At 46.2% G+C, this 15,715-nt stretch overlaps 1 protein-coding gene across 2 annotated transcripts in view; it reads left to right on the forward strand.

Annotated features, from left to right (window-relative positions):
• Positions 1–10,758, forward strand: part of adamts9 (ADAM metallopeptidase with thrombospondin type 1 motif, 9) — a 43,192-nt gene extending 32,434 nt beyond the window's left edge. For both annotated transcript variants that reach the window (XM_076014134.1, XM_076014135.1), the window contains exons 30-40: positions 2,306–2,485; positions 4,316–4,486; positions 5,018–5,212; positions 6,019–6,148; positions 6,304–6,398; positions 6,917–7,011; positions 7,140–7,273; positions 7,728–7,819; positions 8,058–8,162; positions 8,439–8,547; positions 8,866–10,758. In XM_076014134.1, the coding sequence (XP_075870249.1) occupies positions 2,306–2,485; positions 4,316–4,486; positions 5,018–5,212; positions 6,019–6,148; positions 6,304–6,398; positions 6,917–7,011; positions 7,140–7,273; positions 7,728–7,819; positions 8,058–8,162; positions 8,439–8,537 (1,296 nt within the window). In that variant the 3' untranslated portion in view covers positions 8,538–8,547; positions 8,866–10,758. The remainder of the gene's footprint in view (positions 1–2,305; positions 2,486–4,315; positions 4,487–5,017; positions 5,213–6,018; positions 6,149–6,303; positions 6,399–6,916; positions 7,012–7,139; positions 7,274–7,727; positions 7,820–8,057; positions 8,163–8,438; positions 8,548–8,865) is intronic.
• The last annotated feature ends 4,957 nt before the right edge of the window (positions 10,759–15,715 follow it).

Below are 15,715 nucleotides of genomic sequence, written 5' to 3' on the forward strand. Positions count from 1 at the left end.
AACAGCAGTTAGGAGGAGAGGAAAGGCCTAATGAGTGATAGGGATATGTTTTAATGACGCATGTAAGCTGGATCTTTCTGATTTCAGTTGTTATTTGTAAAACATTATTGAAATCTGTCAGCAGCGCAAGGGCACCAGGCTGCTCTAGAAAACCACAGAAGAAGAAGCATTAGCCACTGTGAACTGTAATGGCTGCAGTTGCTGCTAAAAGTGGTTAGCAGGGATTAAACTATGGAAGCAGTCTTATCAGTACTGAACTGCTTGTTCACTGGGAGCTAAATACTTTATTTGTTTTCTTGGTGGACAACATGTTTCAACCTAATAACTGACTGGACTGATATCAAGTCTCAAGCTAGCTAAACCTGCAGTAGCAGCACTTGTCGGCCTGGTTTCATGGACAGAAAGTTCACAACGGACGTCTTCCAAATTTTGATTCATTTTCTAAACACACTTTTTGGGCTCTAAAGCAAATGAACAAGTAAAATAATTACAAAATAACATCCAGGTGTACTTTGTAGCCCCCGACTCTCCTCCAAGGTTGTTCTGGTCACATTCTGAACTGGATCTTTTCTCAAATCATGCATCAAATTCTGACTGGAACTCTGCTTTCTGTCTAACCGCTGCTCATTTCCCTCTTTCCCCTCCTCTTCCGTCACTCCCTCTGTCTTTCCAAACTCATCTGGCCTTGCTAAGACCCACTGAGCCACATCTGCTGGCCACATGTCACGGAGGACACACGTCTGCGCCCAACAGCTGCTGGAGCAGGATGCACTGTAAAACTGTAAAAATATATATTTATAATTTTTTTTTAAGAAAACATGCTCCACCTCTTACCGCGTACACTCCATTTATCCATGATACAACAGGCCACTTTAAGTTGCTGCTGAAGTAATATATCAAAAATAAAATGATAACATGGAATTAATACACATATAAACTGACTCAGACTGAATCTTCTGAATCTTTTCGAACTGATTCGGTTTGTTCAGCTCCAGCATCAGGACGCTTTGCTTCTGTTGCAAACCTGCAAACACATGAGCCGTTATATCATCATCATCATCATCATCATCATCATCATCAATCTACACATTACACCATAAACAAATAATCTTATACATTTCATATGAAGAATAACAAGACCCAATTAAGCGTCATCAGGATACAATTTGAGTAATATGTTGTTTAGCGTTGTTATTGTTGCTGCAAGATGAACTGGCAACTTGTCCAGGGTCTAACCTTGCCTTTGCCCCGTGACAGCTGGGAGAGGCTTCAGCAGCCTCACGCAACCCTGAGTACAGGAGGAAGCCGGTATAGAAAATGGATGAAAGGAGGGATTATAATTGCTTTGTTTTTTTCAGAATAATCAACCAACCAAAAGCCTTTTTCTGCCTTTCATGCTTTGCATGTATTTGGTGAAATACTGTATGTCATGTTAAAAACAACATTAGAATTTTATTTTTCATTTGCAGGTTACAACTTTTATTACTTTATATTTTAAATATAATATAATATTAAAAAAACAAAAAACAAAAACATCTTATTCTTAAAATACAAACGTTTGGTTGCAGTTACCAACACATTGTCTTATTATTTTACAGCCTTTACTAACAACTCCTGTTTGGCAGAAATACTCACAAATGACACAAAGATTTGAGAATCTGTTCAAAAATAAAAGACTCTAATTCAGGGAAACAGGAAAAAAAAACTGTAATCCTCACAGTGTCGCCTGTAAACCTGTAACTCATGTTGATTTAAGGTTTTAAAAAAATGGTTTAATGATGCAGATTATTTTTTGGTCTCCACAGTCTCATCTCCTCGTGACATTTTCCTGTGGTACCTCCTGTAACGGCTGAAGTTTCTGCTAAAATCAATTTCAGCCAGCTCTTAGAATAAACATCCACTCAAGGATAAATAACAAAACAAATGGAAATGGTAACGTTAAGTAAAATAAAAATGACACTTCTATAAAGCATAGTTATCATAAAGATCAAATAATTGTATTGTCAGTTACTTACAGTTAAATTACTGACAATTGTAATGTCAATTAATAAACGACAAAAGGCGACGTTGGAAAAGAAAACATTACACACAATTATGAATAAGAAATAGTACTAACATGTTTTATTGATGCTTGAACTCATTTAAGGCCGTTCAACGAGAAGCAAAACCCCACTTTCAGTCAAAGTCAACTGAACCACCGAGTCGTGCAGGCAGAAACTTCTCACAAATCAGTCAAAATGGGCCTTAAAGCGAGGAAACTCTGCGTAACCTTCTCCCTGTCTCACCCACCTTGACGTCCCTGCAGTGCTCGGCATCGTGCGGCGACGGCGTCCAGCGGCGTCGGGTCCTCTGTCGTCCGGCGGGCCGCGGCGCCGAGCAGGAGAGCGCCGGCTGCTCGCCGCGCTCCAGGCCACCTTCCAGCCGCAGCTGCCGGCTGGCCGACTGCCCCTCCCGCTACCGCTGGAGAGAAGGAGACTGGCAGGCGGTGAGTCCAGGAGGAGTCCGGGGAAGGAAGCCCGCTGACTTTTCTCCACGAGGAGAATCAGGGGGAGGGATGGGAGAAGTGGGGTGGGCCGGGGAGGGGGAGGTTGTGGGAAGAAAAAAAAAACCCCAGCCTGGAGTATTAACCCCCCGGCCCTCCGGCAGCCCCGTGGCTCCGGGCGGCCCCGGGGTGGATTTGGCTCTGTCACGTCCGGTGAAGCGTGAGCGGCTGCTCTGAGCGGCTCCTGATGGAGGTCAGATGATCGGGCCGCTCTGGATCTCCTCCAGCAGCCACGCAAACACACAAACGCCCGGTTCCCTGCAAGCGATTGGCCAGTGATTAGAGACAGAAAGAAAGCTTTTTTTTTTTTGCTTTTTTTAAAAAAACAAAAAAAAACAAAAGACCCTTTTTTTTCACCAATTCTTTACGGACCTTTGAAGACTGGTGAGGGCGGTGTTTGAATTGGACCCCTGTGGCAGCTGCAAAGTTAAAGGTCCCACATTATGCTCACTTCCAGGTCTTTGTGGTCAGTGGAGTTTCCCAGCACAATCAGTTTTACCAAAAATGTTTTTAGTCCTCCAGGGAAACAAAATGGCACATTTAGCCCTCTGTTTACAGCCTCCTGCGAGAACTGATGCTTTATTGGAAGGGGGGGTGGGGGCATAAACAATGCGGTCTCAGACGAAGGAGCCAACACCTGCCTGAAGCTGCCTGGAAGGATTTTTAGTTCATTGACCGAATAGAGATGTGAAGAATTGCTAATTAAACTAAGGATGTGTGGTAAAGTCAAGTTTTCCATAATGGGTCCTTTAATATTTTTTCTTTCAAAGCAAATCCTTGCACTCGTTTGACCCAGATGCGCTGATATCAGTGTTTGAATTGGAACCCGTAGCACCTGCTACATAACTGGCTCCAAACTTAAAAAAAAAAAGGCCTTGTCCTGTGCCGTGCTGTGCCATGCCGTGCCCTGCTGTGCTGTGCTGTGCTGAGGCCGAGCCCCTCAAATGGGGAACATTCCTGCTGTGTACCACTCAGCATTCCAGCGCAGCCCGGAGGCCACGGATCCTCGTGTGCGTGTGCGCACCGCTGGAGCAGGCGGCCGCTGCCAGGATGTTCGACTCGGCCTCGTCCGAGTCGCCTTGAATCTGGGTCACTGCACAGCATGGAATCATTTTGCAGAGAGACGAGTCTAATTGGTCTGGAGCCTCGTCCCAGAGAGTCCCAGCCAGCCGCGACTGGAGCCAATTATGGCAGCTCACCTGGTCGACGCCTCCGCAGTCTGTCTCCTGCGCTTGGCACACACAGCTGACTGCTGCGTCAAAGTGTTTTTTAGTCTGTCAACGACACTGACTGACACTCAGGTGCAACAGCTGCTGCTGCTGCCGCCGCGTTTACATCTGGAGCTCCAAGTATCTCCATTGTTTGACATTGTTAAAAGTGATGAAGAGCAGCTGTTGCACTATAAATGCATCCCTGGCTGCTTCAAGGTTATTATTTTTTTTTACCCTTGAGAGAGTTGACGCAATTTTACTTTTTTTTTTTTTTTAAATAAAGAGGCTCTTCTCGTGTCACAGAAGTCAAGACGTACTGTTTTCTTCATCTTAATTTAACTCTAATCAATCAAAACTTATCGTGAGTTACGATTCAGTTAATGTGTTTTTTTTCCTTTTTTAAAACTTTTTTTTCAATTTCCAAAAATATTCTTAGGTCCCACCACTAGAGGGAGCTGAGTGGTGCCTGCACCAGTGAGATTTGGAAATTTAAGTTTGTTTTTTTTGTTCCTTGACTCATTTAATGCTAAAGGGCCAACTCTTGTTGCACCATGTACCACAGTGTAGCAAGTCGTGTGGCTCGGGACACCAGCGACGAGCCCTGCAGTGTGTGGACCAGAACCAGCAGGAGGTCCATGAGATGTACTGCGTCAACCTGATCAGACCTCCAGACCTGGAGAGCTGCAACACTCAGGACTGCGAGCTGATCTGGATCACAGGGGAGTGGACCGAGGTGAGAGCTCAAACTGCTTGCGTGGTGTTTGAATGTTGTGTTTGCCCCGCAAAATTATTTTCTAGGTCCCACTTTAGGCAAAATTCACCTGGAAAATATTTTCTGATGAATGAATTTGTCGGAGGCTGTAAACACAGGGCTAAATATTCTGTGTAATCCTATACGATTGCTTCACTAACAACCATTTAGAAAATATAGATCTGCAGATAAGTGTAACATGGGACCTTTAACTTCCCAACTGCCATCAAACCCAAATGCTAGACTGTAAACAGAGGGTTAAATATCGTGTGAGGTCTTTAGAGAAATCTCAAACAAACAAAACATAAAATCTAATGGAATAAATAATTATAAACAGAACATATTTTTTTAATATTATAGGTTCCTTTAAAATGTTTTGGCTTGGGAAATGATTTGCTTTTAGAAGAGATGGTTGGTGTGGATGCATCGACGCGGAAACGGCGGCCGTCACTCCGGCTTCCTGTCTGGAGTGGCCTTGTTGTCTCACCCCGGCCGATTTGTCCTCCCCTCCAGTGCTCAGCCAGCTGTGGCCCGGGCTACCGCCAGCGTCTGGTCTCCTGCAGCGAGGTGCATGTGGAGAATGAAAACTATGAGTACAGCCATCAGTCTTTGTCCAGCTGCCCCGGGACGCCGCCCGAGAGCTACATGCCTTGTGACCTGGAGCCGTGCCCGCCGCCTCTGGAGTGGAGGGTTGGAATCTGGGGGCCGGTGAGTGCGCGCCTCAAAACCTTCATTCATCAGCTTTTCATCCAGTACCGGGTCCCAAAAAAATGCTCCTCAGACTTGGAGTACAGAGAGCCATTCTAGAGTCCTGACCAATCAGACGCAATCAACCAACCTTTTTACATTGACTCTCATTTGCTGATAACTTTGATGGACCTCCAAGTTACTCCAATCTTCCAAAGCTGCTACTGTTGAGATGATTATTTCCATTTAGCCATTTAATGTCTGTTTTAAATTTGTAACATTTGAAAAAAAAACATTGGATTAGAAATTCTGCAAAGAATTCTGTCCCTCAATATATTTTAAATGGCTACTTACGGTAAGGGAGGGTCCTTACGGACGGTAATTTTCCACTAGTGCTGCCAACTTCCTTTTCGGTTAATACAGCACAGTTTTTCATGGGAGGTGCCGGGCAGGCAATCCTAGTTATCAAATTCTGTGCCAGGCCAGCAGGGGGCATCGTGTCAGTGGCCCGGATTGTCATTGGATCACAAGAATTTTTTTGACTACTTGAAAACTACTTGAAGTTGCTTTAAATCCATCAAAGAATATGCAGTAGAATTTCCCATTTCCAACTTCTTTGTTTTGAGTGGTTAAACCAGATTTGCTCAAATCTGTGAGAAATTAAACAAAAAAAAATATGAGATCATTGAATGAGCTTTTTTATTCCTAAATGACTGTTTTAAACTTAAAGTTTGAAGTTCTCCTGTTGCAAAGATAGGTTAGAAACACTTTTAGAGGATCAAGATTGAAACAAAGGACACTGTGGTGGTTGTCTGTGCTCCCTCCAGTGCTCAGTGAGTTGCGGTGACGGGGTGATGGAGAGGACGATGCAGTGCGTGTCGCCGGGTCGGCAGGACAGTCGCGGATGTTCTCCTGAGAGCAAACCAGAAGCTCGGAAGGTCTGCAGAAACCCAAGCTGTGAGTGTCTCCAAACGCACAGCCACTGAACAACTGAAGTCCAGGGAATGTTTTGCGGATGTGTGGCCGTAGCCAAACCCGGAAGCTTTCAGCACCGCAAAACCTCCGCACACATCCCATTCCCCGCCTTCACCCACCTCCTGTGTGTCTCCCAGGCCACTTGCCTGTCAGCTGCCTGGAGGTCCAGAGCATCAATGGCCTCCTCCCGGACGGTGAGCACCACCTCAGTGTTCGAGGGAAAACACTCAAGGTGAGAGTTCGTAAAGGTGCTGATTCACACACATAGAATTGTAAAAGAAGTCAAGACATGTTTGGGTTTTTGCTTTTGTGTTGTTTTTTTTTTTAACTTGTGTGTGTTGAGAAAATCTTAAAGTCCCAGTGTGTAAGATTTAGCACCATCTAATTATTTGAGAGCGTATTGCAGGCAGTGTTGGTGTTAATTCCTCTTTTCTGATGTCCCACATCTTTCTTGTACCACCTTTGATTTTTAAGAATTGAGAAACTACATAACTACCTTTTGCACATGTTTGTGTGCTAGCTGGGGACATTTGATCACACATGCACTCTCAGGGACCTACCGCCTCTGCAGCAGCTTTGCATTTGTGCTCTTCATCATCTACTTCCCGTCCTTATCTGCATTTCTTCCTCACATTTCTCTTTGGTGTCTTCTGTCTTATCGCCCCCGTTCCATTTCCCCGGGGCACTAACCACCCCCCCGCCCCCCTCCTCCGCCACCTCCTCCTCCTCCTGCCCTTTTCCCCTCCTCAGGTCTACTGCGCAGGAATGCAGACGGAGACGCCACAGGAGTACGTCACCTTGACGACGGGCGAAGGGGAGAATTTCTCCGAGATCTTCGGCTTCAGGTAACAAAATAAATGGAATGAGAGCACATTGTTTTTTTCTCCCCGCATCTGACCGCAGGCAGTGGGCTTTTTTTTATGACCGTGACTAGAAGAATTAGATCCGCGTGTGTGTAATGCGTGTTTCCCAGGCTCAATGACCCCACACAGTGTCCCGCCAACGGCTCCAGGAGGGAGGACTGCGACTGCAGGAGGGACTACACTGCTGCGGGCCTCACCACTTTCTCCAGAGTTCGCCTGGACCTCAGCAAGATGGCCATTATCAGTGAGGAACCAAGCACACACACACACACACACACACACACACACACACACACTCCCAGCATCCTGTTGCCAGTGTAAACTGCGTTAGCCTCAAATGAGAGCTTCCTTTTGCCGTTTAATTATGACTGAGCTCATGAGGGCTAATGGGCTCAAGATGTCGTCCACATTCATCTAAACAACACACAATTGCCAGGCTGTGTGTGTGTGTGAGTGAGAGAGAGAGAGGGAGGGGGGGGGGGGGGCGCTCTAAGTGTATGACATCATGCTGATATAAGGCTGACCCTGCAATTAAGACCAGGGTTTTTATTTTTTGTTTTGTTTTTTGTTATTTTTTGTTTTTCAAGGCCATGAGCCTCCTCAGAGAGGGTGTTTTGTTTAGTGTGTGTGTGTGTGTGTGTGTGTGTGTGTGTGTGTGTGTGCGTGTGTGTGGCCTGACAAACTTCCCATTTGTTCAGCTATGGACTGGCGCTTCGCTTTCACCCGGGAGGGCAAGAACGTCCCGTTTGCCACGGCTGGAGACTGTTACAGCGCCGCTGGCTGTCCGCAGGTGAGTACTGCAGGACGCTTTCTACACTCAGCACTGAGGAGAGTCTTAAAAAAAAGTCCTCCAAGTTGCAGCGCGAAGCAGGCAGAATATTTCTTGATAGCTTTAGATTTGTTTCCATGAACCAGTTGGGTTCATAGAGAGCAGAGGTCACAGTGACAGACTGACTGACCGGTGTGTGTGTGTGTGTGTGTGTGTGTGTGTGTGTGTGTGTGTGTGTGTGTGTGTGTCCTCGGCTCAGGGTCGCTTCAGGATCGACCTGACAGGAACGGGGCTGAAGGTGGCTGACGACACCGCATGGACCTCCGAGGGAAACTACGTGGTCACTGACATACAGAAATCGCAGGTATGGACGTTGGCGTCTCATTGAATCTCTTCTTTCTGTGGCTCCAAGCCAGTCACATATGTTGCGACTGACAGCCTCTTTTGACTCAATCTCAAACTCTAATTCATCCAGTTCACAGCGAGCTTTCCCTCTCGTTCCTGGGCTCTGCACATAGATTTCCTCTTTTTTTAAAAAAAAAATAAATAAATAAAAAATAAAAAAAAATGAAAAAAAAATGAAAAGAAATGGGAAAGTACTGGTAAGCTCATTCTGACAAAGTTCACCTTGTGTCCACAGGGTGGCAGCAGAGTGTCAGGAATGTGTGGAGGCTACTGTGGTAAATGCACGCCGTCCTCTGACTCCAGGCTGCCGGTGGCTGTTGAAGAGCTCAGCTAACGTCAAGCAGGTGAGGGGAGCGGTGGGAGCTCAGTGTGTTGTGTTACTTGCATAACTTACGCACACTACTTACACCTACACTAATGTTAATAACCAATAAGAGTTTTAAGGCTCAGTGTGTGAATTTTAAAGGGACCAACTGGTCTGCAATGGGGACGAACAAGCACTTGCTAGTTCGATAAACAACTGTGTGTCCTCTGACCACTAGAGGGTGCTAAATCTCCCTCACTGGGCCTCTTAACTCTGACTGGCTGTCTGCTCATGCACGGCACGTCTTCCTGTGAACTGGATTAGTCGACTGACTTCTGGTGTTTGTGCCTGTTTGCAGTTTTCTCCCGGTGCTGTGTTGTTCCGCTGGTGCTACAGTCGAGTCAAGAACTGAAACCTGTCCTTCACGTGACGCCATTGTTTTATATATATATATATTGTTATTGTTATTAATCCCTTGTGTGTAAAATGTAAATGCCTTTGTAACCTGTAAGTACTGTACATAGCATGAGATGAATATTTTATTTATTGTAGTCTAACTTTGTTATTGAACTGTAATATATGTTTATTTTCTTTCTTTTTTTTATCATTCGCAGCGACATTTTTCACATTTTTCTTGCCATCTTGTGCCTCCCACTTCCTTCAGCACCGCAATATTTCCGTGTTGATCAATACCTGACGTTCCCATGCAGGGAGGTGTCTCCAGTCACTTCGGCCCAGATTGGCTCGCATGTTTGCGCGCACGTGGCAGATTTTCTCGTTTCTCAGTTCAATACCGCGTGCGAGTGAGCTCATCCGCCGAGAATGTGTTTCAGTCCGAGAGGCCGAGTCCACAGATTCTCGCAGCGCCACACTTGGGTCCAGGCTACCCAGCATGCACCCCTTCAGCCGCCGCCTGCAGCCGCAAGCCTCGGTCCAGCTGCACTCGTGAACCCGACTGCACCCTCGTTAAATACCAGGATCAGGTGCAACGCTAAGGCACTGCTGGGGAGGAGAAAAAGCGTCCCGGTGTCGACTCGGCACCACGTCGTTACCCGACATGCCAGATGGAAGCTTCTTCTGAATCCTTCTGACGTTATCTCTCGTAACAATTTGCTCCACATCCACTCCTCCTGACAATCGGACGCAGCAGCCGAGTGTCAGGAGGAGGCCGTAGGTCCTCAGACTCTGGAGACTGTCGGCTGCCAGACATCAGAGAGGATCAAACACCGCGTGCGAGCCGCTGCCCTCTGACAGGTCGCTTCGCCCTCTGGCCGCTCAAAAAACAAAAAACCAACCACGTTACCTCAGGCCTGCGATGAAAACCTGGCGGATCCTCCGGAGACGCGGTGCACTGGAGACACCTCTCGCAAGCTTCAGCAGCCCGGCGGCGCCCTCTCTGTCCAGCTGCTGCCTCACGTACCTCACCCCTGGCCCCTCCCCCACACCGTCGTCTGTCCCCCAGCCCTCTGTCCAAACTGTACATAGTGATCGTAGTGTCATCGTGACATCATCAGGGTACTTTTTTTTTTTTATTGTAAATGTATGGTTTTGTTTTTTGTCAACAAGGAGATTTTCTGCAGAAACGTTTTCTTTCTTATTTTATGTTTTATGTCCAGTTCATGGCGCCGTGATTCGATGAGCCGCCGGCGCCGCCTCCGTCGGCCTCCTTCTGGTGCTTTTTTATTTTTCCGGTGCCTACTCAGCCAAAAAAAAAAGGGAATTCTTGCAGCTTCAGCCCGCTGCTGTAGCCAAGTGGAATGTTTTCCAAGACACGGAATTCACAAACACAAGATTTTGTGTCTCACAAACAGGCTTCAGCTCGTCCTGATGCAGCCGACTAAAGATCTCAGGTGTCATAAATGAAGGGATTTATTGTGAGGATATTGATGTACATGCTAGTATCTTTATAAGTTTATATTTTTTTTTCTCTGTTTGTGTGGTTATCAGGTCACTAAAAAGGTATTGTTGTTCCAATGTAATGTGTCACTATGTATGCTTCAGTTTATATTTATTTAACCTTTTTTAATTCTCCTTTTTGAAAATATTTGTAGTGAGCTTATGCCTTAATAATGCCTCTTTAACGCCGACCAACTGGCAACGCAGCTCTCTTGTGAAGACATTAATTTATGTGTTTGTCACGACTGCGTCATTTGTACAAGAGCAGTTTTGTGCCGCTGAATGTCGTGATTTATGTATGAGATCAGACAAGACAGTGACGAGGGAGGGAACAATAAAATGTCTGGCACATAAACCTGGTCCTGATGGCTTGTTATTACAAGTTTTCAAAGCTTTTTTTTATTGTCTGGAGGAAAATACAAATGCATTTGAAGTCCCCAAGATAAACAACTGTTGTGTATTAATTTACTAATATGTAACATTCGTATTTGGCCGTGGAGAGGTCCTCATCCATCTCCATCTATCTGCTCACTGGTGACATTTCTTAGAAATTATAAGTGCAAATAAACCAGCCAATTTGGCCTAAATGTACCTGTTTCACTTCTTTAAAAACCCAATATTTAAAAAATTGTTGCCTTTAATGGTAAGGAAGTGTGTTCAAAGTGTAGCATCCCATTTTTTCCCCACAGCTATGATGTCACTTTAGCTGCAGCCATCAGAGTCAGACTCTTTGTTCTGTGGAAAGTTTCTGCGTCACTCTCCAAACATTTGTCTCTTATCAGCCAACTGCATGTTGTTGTTGTTGTTGTTGTTGTTTTTTGTCTTCTTGGTTCTGTTGCCACTAGATCAAAAGTCTTTTTAAACTAAAGTGCGCGACACAGAAGTAGATTAAGAGACTTTCAGGGGGTCAGTTTGCAGAGAAGTTCTTTTTTCCCCTTCGTCCCTCCTGCTCAGACATTTCGACAGCAGCGAGGCGGCTCCACTGTCTGGCCAAATGGGTGACCGCCGGTTTCAATTTGCGTTTCGACCTCTGAAAATCAGGGGTTCCTCCGGCGGGGTTTGGCGGGAAACATATCTGAGCGGATCTCAGCCTCACTGCACATTAACGGCTCCCTCACAGATAAAAGTTGTGATTTATTCCTCTCGGCAGGCCCGGATGTGGGTTTAACGTTACACCGTGTCCTCTGGCTGCCAGACTCTCACCCACATTCCACTTTTTTTTCTTTTTGTTTTTGAGTATCTGATACTGCAATGTGCACAGGAACTCAGATGAACCTGAACTCGGAGGACATTATGCAGCAATTTAGCTTTTTTTTTTTTTTTTGTCCTGTTCCAGGAGATAATGTGTCTCAGCCGTGGGTGGAGAGGGAAAAAAAATAATCTGGCACATCTGGTTTGGTGCGCAGACACTGACTGAGAGGATGAGCCGCTGCTTTTCTGTCCGTTGCGATTTGAACTGCAGCCGCTTCAAACTGGAGCCGCTGGAGCAGAAAATGATCATTTTGGGGGGCGGAGGGCACAAATCAGTTGTCGTTAGACAGACCTTTATACCTGTAATGTGTACAGCTGACAGATGAGTAATGTGTCTCCCTTTGTGTTTGATACAGTTTAGTGTGTGTGTGTGTGTGTGTGTGTGTGTGTGTGTGTGTGTTTAGCTTCTCATGGAGATTAGCGTCTGCGACAGCAGCTTTAAGTGCAACTGCAGCCGCAGCGACGGCCCTCAACCTCGGAGGTGAGCCGCGTCTCAGCTAAGTGTCTGGAAATGATGATGAAAGGCGGAGGAAGAAACTGGGCAGGATGCATTTCCGTAAGAATGCCGCTTGAAAGGTAAATGGTTTTCATTGCGCTGCCCCCAAGCTGCAGAGCTGGTGGTTTGGAGCAGGAGGCAAACGCCGCAGACACAACAAGGTCAGGAAAATTGGCCTCCAAAAATGAGCTGGAGAATCCAACCAATCTGTTCTGTGACTTGCGTAATCAGCCGCTATCAGCTAACGATGCTAACAACAGGTGTCCGTGCTGCCTTTCCGACCAGTAACCGGAAGGTTTCCGACCTGACGTCATCAGTTCAGATTTCGCTCATTGAAAAGCACCAAAACTACACGTACAGATTCAAAGCAGCACAAAGCAGCAGGACGACCATGAACGCTTCATTGCACGTCAGCGCCGTGGAGTATTGCACTAGACTTTATATGATACTTTGGCACCGCTTTTTGGGTCTTTAGCAGCAAATCACAGCTCTCAGCACAGTCCATGCACAGACATACACACAGAGAGAGAGGAACAGGGAGGGCCGACATTAATAATATTGCAGTAAAAAGTTGTTGACAGTAGATCAGCTGACTGCTGTTCAGAGGTCTCATTCAGTGTGTGTGTTTCCATCAACTCTGGATTTTGATGATTTGTCCCTAGTTGGAGCTGTGCGTAATGGAAATACAATTTAAAAAAAGAAAAGAAAAACTAAAAGCTTTTATTGAATGAACAGTGCGTGCTGTCCCAGTGTCTTTGTGGGTCCTCTCCAGGTTCTCTGGTGGCCCTTCCTCTGTGATCAAGCGGCAACTTGTCCAGGACGCAACCCCCCCCTCCACCACAGGACAGCTGGGATGAGCTCCAGCAGCCACAGCGACCCAGAGTGCAGGAGGAGCGCTGACAGAAGATGGATGGATGGACGAGGGGTTTGGCAACGGCAGTGAAATGCAACCGTATATCAAAACCTCCCGTGAGAAAATGAGGGAAAAAGGTTCTTCCCGAGGAGGCGGAAAAACCCCTCAAACAGCCGGAACCAATGCAGAACGGAAACCTCGGAACCTCGACTGAATTCTAGAGGAGAAAAACACTTTTTTTGCAACTCAGTGTGGGTGTGCAGTCATTTCACAAGTGAGATATCAAAAATATTGTCAAAGCTTTGCATAGATCTGCAGTGGCAACCCAGCAGGTGTGCAAATCAATGTGTGAGTGTGTGTGTGTGTGTGTGTGTGTGTGTGCGTGCGTGTGTGTGTCTGTTCCCACACAGATTAGCAGCCCGGTGGCAGATCAGCTGTGCATCCAGGGCTTGACGAGACATTCCTGCAAAAAAGCTTTGAACGCCACGTCCTCCTGTGTGTGTGTATGTGTGTGTGTGTGTGTGTGTGTGTGTGTGTGTGTGTGTGTGTGTGTGTGTGTGCGCGACCGACCTTTAAAGCCAAATTGGGCCAGACAGACGTCTGCAGGTCCAGAGTGCAGCGGCCAGACATGTGAGATAATCAGATCGAAACTTCACAGTGTTGGAATTCCAACACTTTTACATATATACAGCACATATGTATGTATTATTCCTGTAACTTCTAAATTCCTAAATGTCAGTTGACGCCACTGGAGCTTTGCCACTTGGTCCTTGTGTGACGGATGGAGCTGGTGAACAGCTAATCACATTGAACTTCAGAGTGGGAACTTCCTCCAGTGTCATTATCATCATTTCAGGAGGTAATCGGTGCCGACTTTGAACTGAGCCTTTGTAGTCAACCTCACACACACACACACACACACACACACACACACACACACACACACACATATACAGTACTTGTTTGTCTCTCTTTGTGTTTGATTCTGTTTAGTGTGTGTGTCTGTGTGTGAGAGAGAGTCTTGAGTGTTTCTTCTTTCGCTTTCCGTCTCTCTCTCACTTCACTTGACCCCGCACGTCACTGTTGCGCAACAAGGCCAGGATTCTTTCTTTCCCTCCGTCTGTTCATATTCCAGCCGTGCGTCTCCAGGTTTTCCGATCGTTCCCGCAGACAAAGCAAACATCCGTCTCGCGCCGTCAGTTTGGTAGCAGGAGGAGCCGCACTGCCATCTTCTGTTCCCTCCAAAACTGTTCTGACATTCCTTAATATTGTGTAAAACCACAACTACCAACAAATGTTTCAAGAGTCTTCTGATGACGACATTTCCCAAGACCCTCGACTTAAAGACTGTTGTTTGGGTTTTGTGCAGTTACTGTCATCAACTACACAAAAACAAACCAATTGGTTTGTCAAGACTTTTTAAATAGCGCCGACAAACGGCTTCCTCCCACATCCCAAACACACACACAGGTGCACGACGCTGACTGGCAACTCTCTCTGTAAGTTGTCCGTAGGTGTGAAGGTAAGTGTGGATGTGTTTCTATTTGAGTCCCTGCAGTCGATAAAGTGCAAAGACAGCCGGAGGAGAGGAGGAGAAGTGGTGATACAAAATGGTTGGTTGGTTGGATGGATGGATGGATGGATGGATGGATGGATGGATGTGTCAGCTTGGCTCTCTGGAGGTTGTAGCACTGTAAATGTTGTCAAGTGTCTATGTCTTCCCTACAGTGAAAGCAGACCTGGCCTCTCTGATGTACTACATTAAACAACTCAACAAAAAGAACAAAATGCACCTATACTACAGAACACAAATCATCTGTGTCAGCTAGAAGATTGGAGCTCAGCTCAGAGACTCTTCTCAGAAACTCTGGACGTTCAGTACAAACTGAGCTGCAGCACGTACAGTATGTGGATTTACAAGGGCCGTTCTCCAAAAAAAACCAAAAAAAAAAAAAAAACCCCAACAACCCAGAAGAGCAGTTCATCGCTGCCACGCAGCCCACCAACGGTGCTTTGGAGAGGCTGAGGCAGAGCTGGAGAGGAACTCCAGCCTCGCTCCCAACCGGCGTGTCCAGAAATAAATCAGGCTGAAGCAGAAGAGAAGCGCTGCTGTGACTCAGAGCAGCAGCTCTTCTCTCAGCGAGGGTGCTGCTGCTGCTGCTGCTGCTGCTGCTGCTGCTGCTGCTGCTGCTTGTGATGGTGGCGATGATGATGATGATGATGATGATGATGATGATGATGATGATGATGATGATGATGATGATGCTCTGCACTGCTCTGTGGCAGTGATGACTTGTAGGAGTCAATGCAGCTGGACCACCAGGAAGCAAGACAAGACAGTCAGCAGGCGCTTCCTGTGAGGCGTCAACACTGAGACCAGACTGATGCTCAGGAGGACCAGCGAGTGTCCAGCAGTTGCAGTTGTAGTATTTGAATTTTTACGTCAAACTGGTGATTATTCTTTTGTGGGTTTTTTTTTTTTGTGTGTTTTTTTTTGTGTGTGTTTTTATGTTTAGGCAGCTGACGTTTTCTCTTTGGGACTGAAACTGGACATTTGGAGGAGAAAAGCTGTTTTGGACACGAGTGAAATAACAGCATCCCTTCCTTGCGTGATTGCAGGGGATTCGGCTGCAGCTCATCCACTCTGTCATTAAGCGCATCGCTACTTATACCTGCTTTTCTTTTTAAAGAGTGGTTTTTATTTCCCCGCCT

The sequence above is a fragment of the Nelusetta ayraudi genome, unplaced genomic scaffold (assembly GCF_046127955.1).
Source record: "Nelusetta ayraudi isolate G7.1 ecotype Tasmania unplaced genomic scaffold, CSIRO-AGI_Nayr_v1 ptg000168l, whole genome shotgun sequence".
Lineage (NCBI taxonomy): Eukaryota > Metazoa > Chordata > Actinopteri > Tetraodontiformes > Monacanthidae > Nelusetta > Nelusetta ayraudi.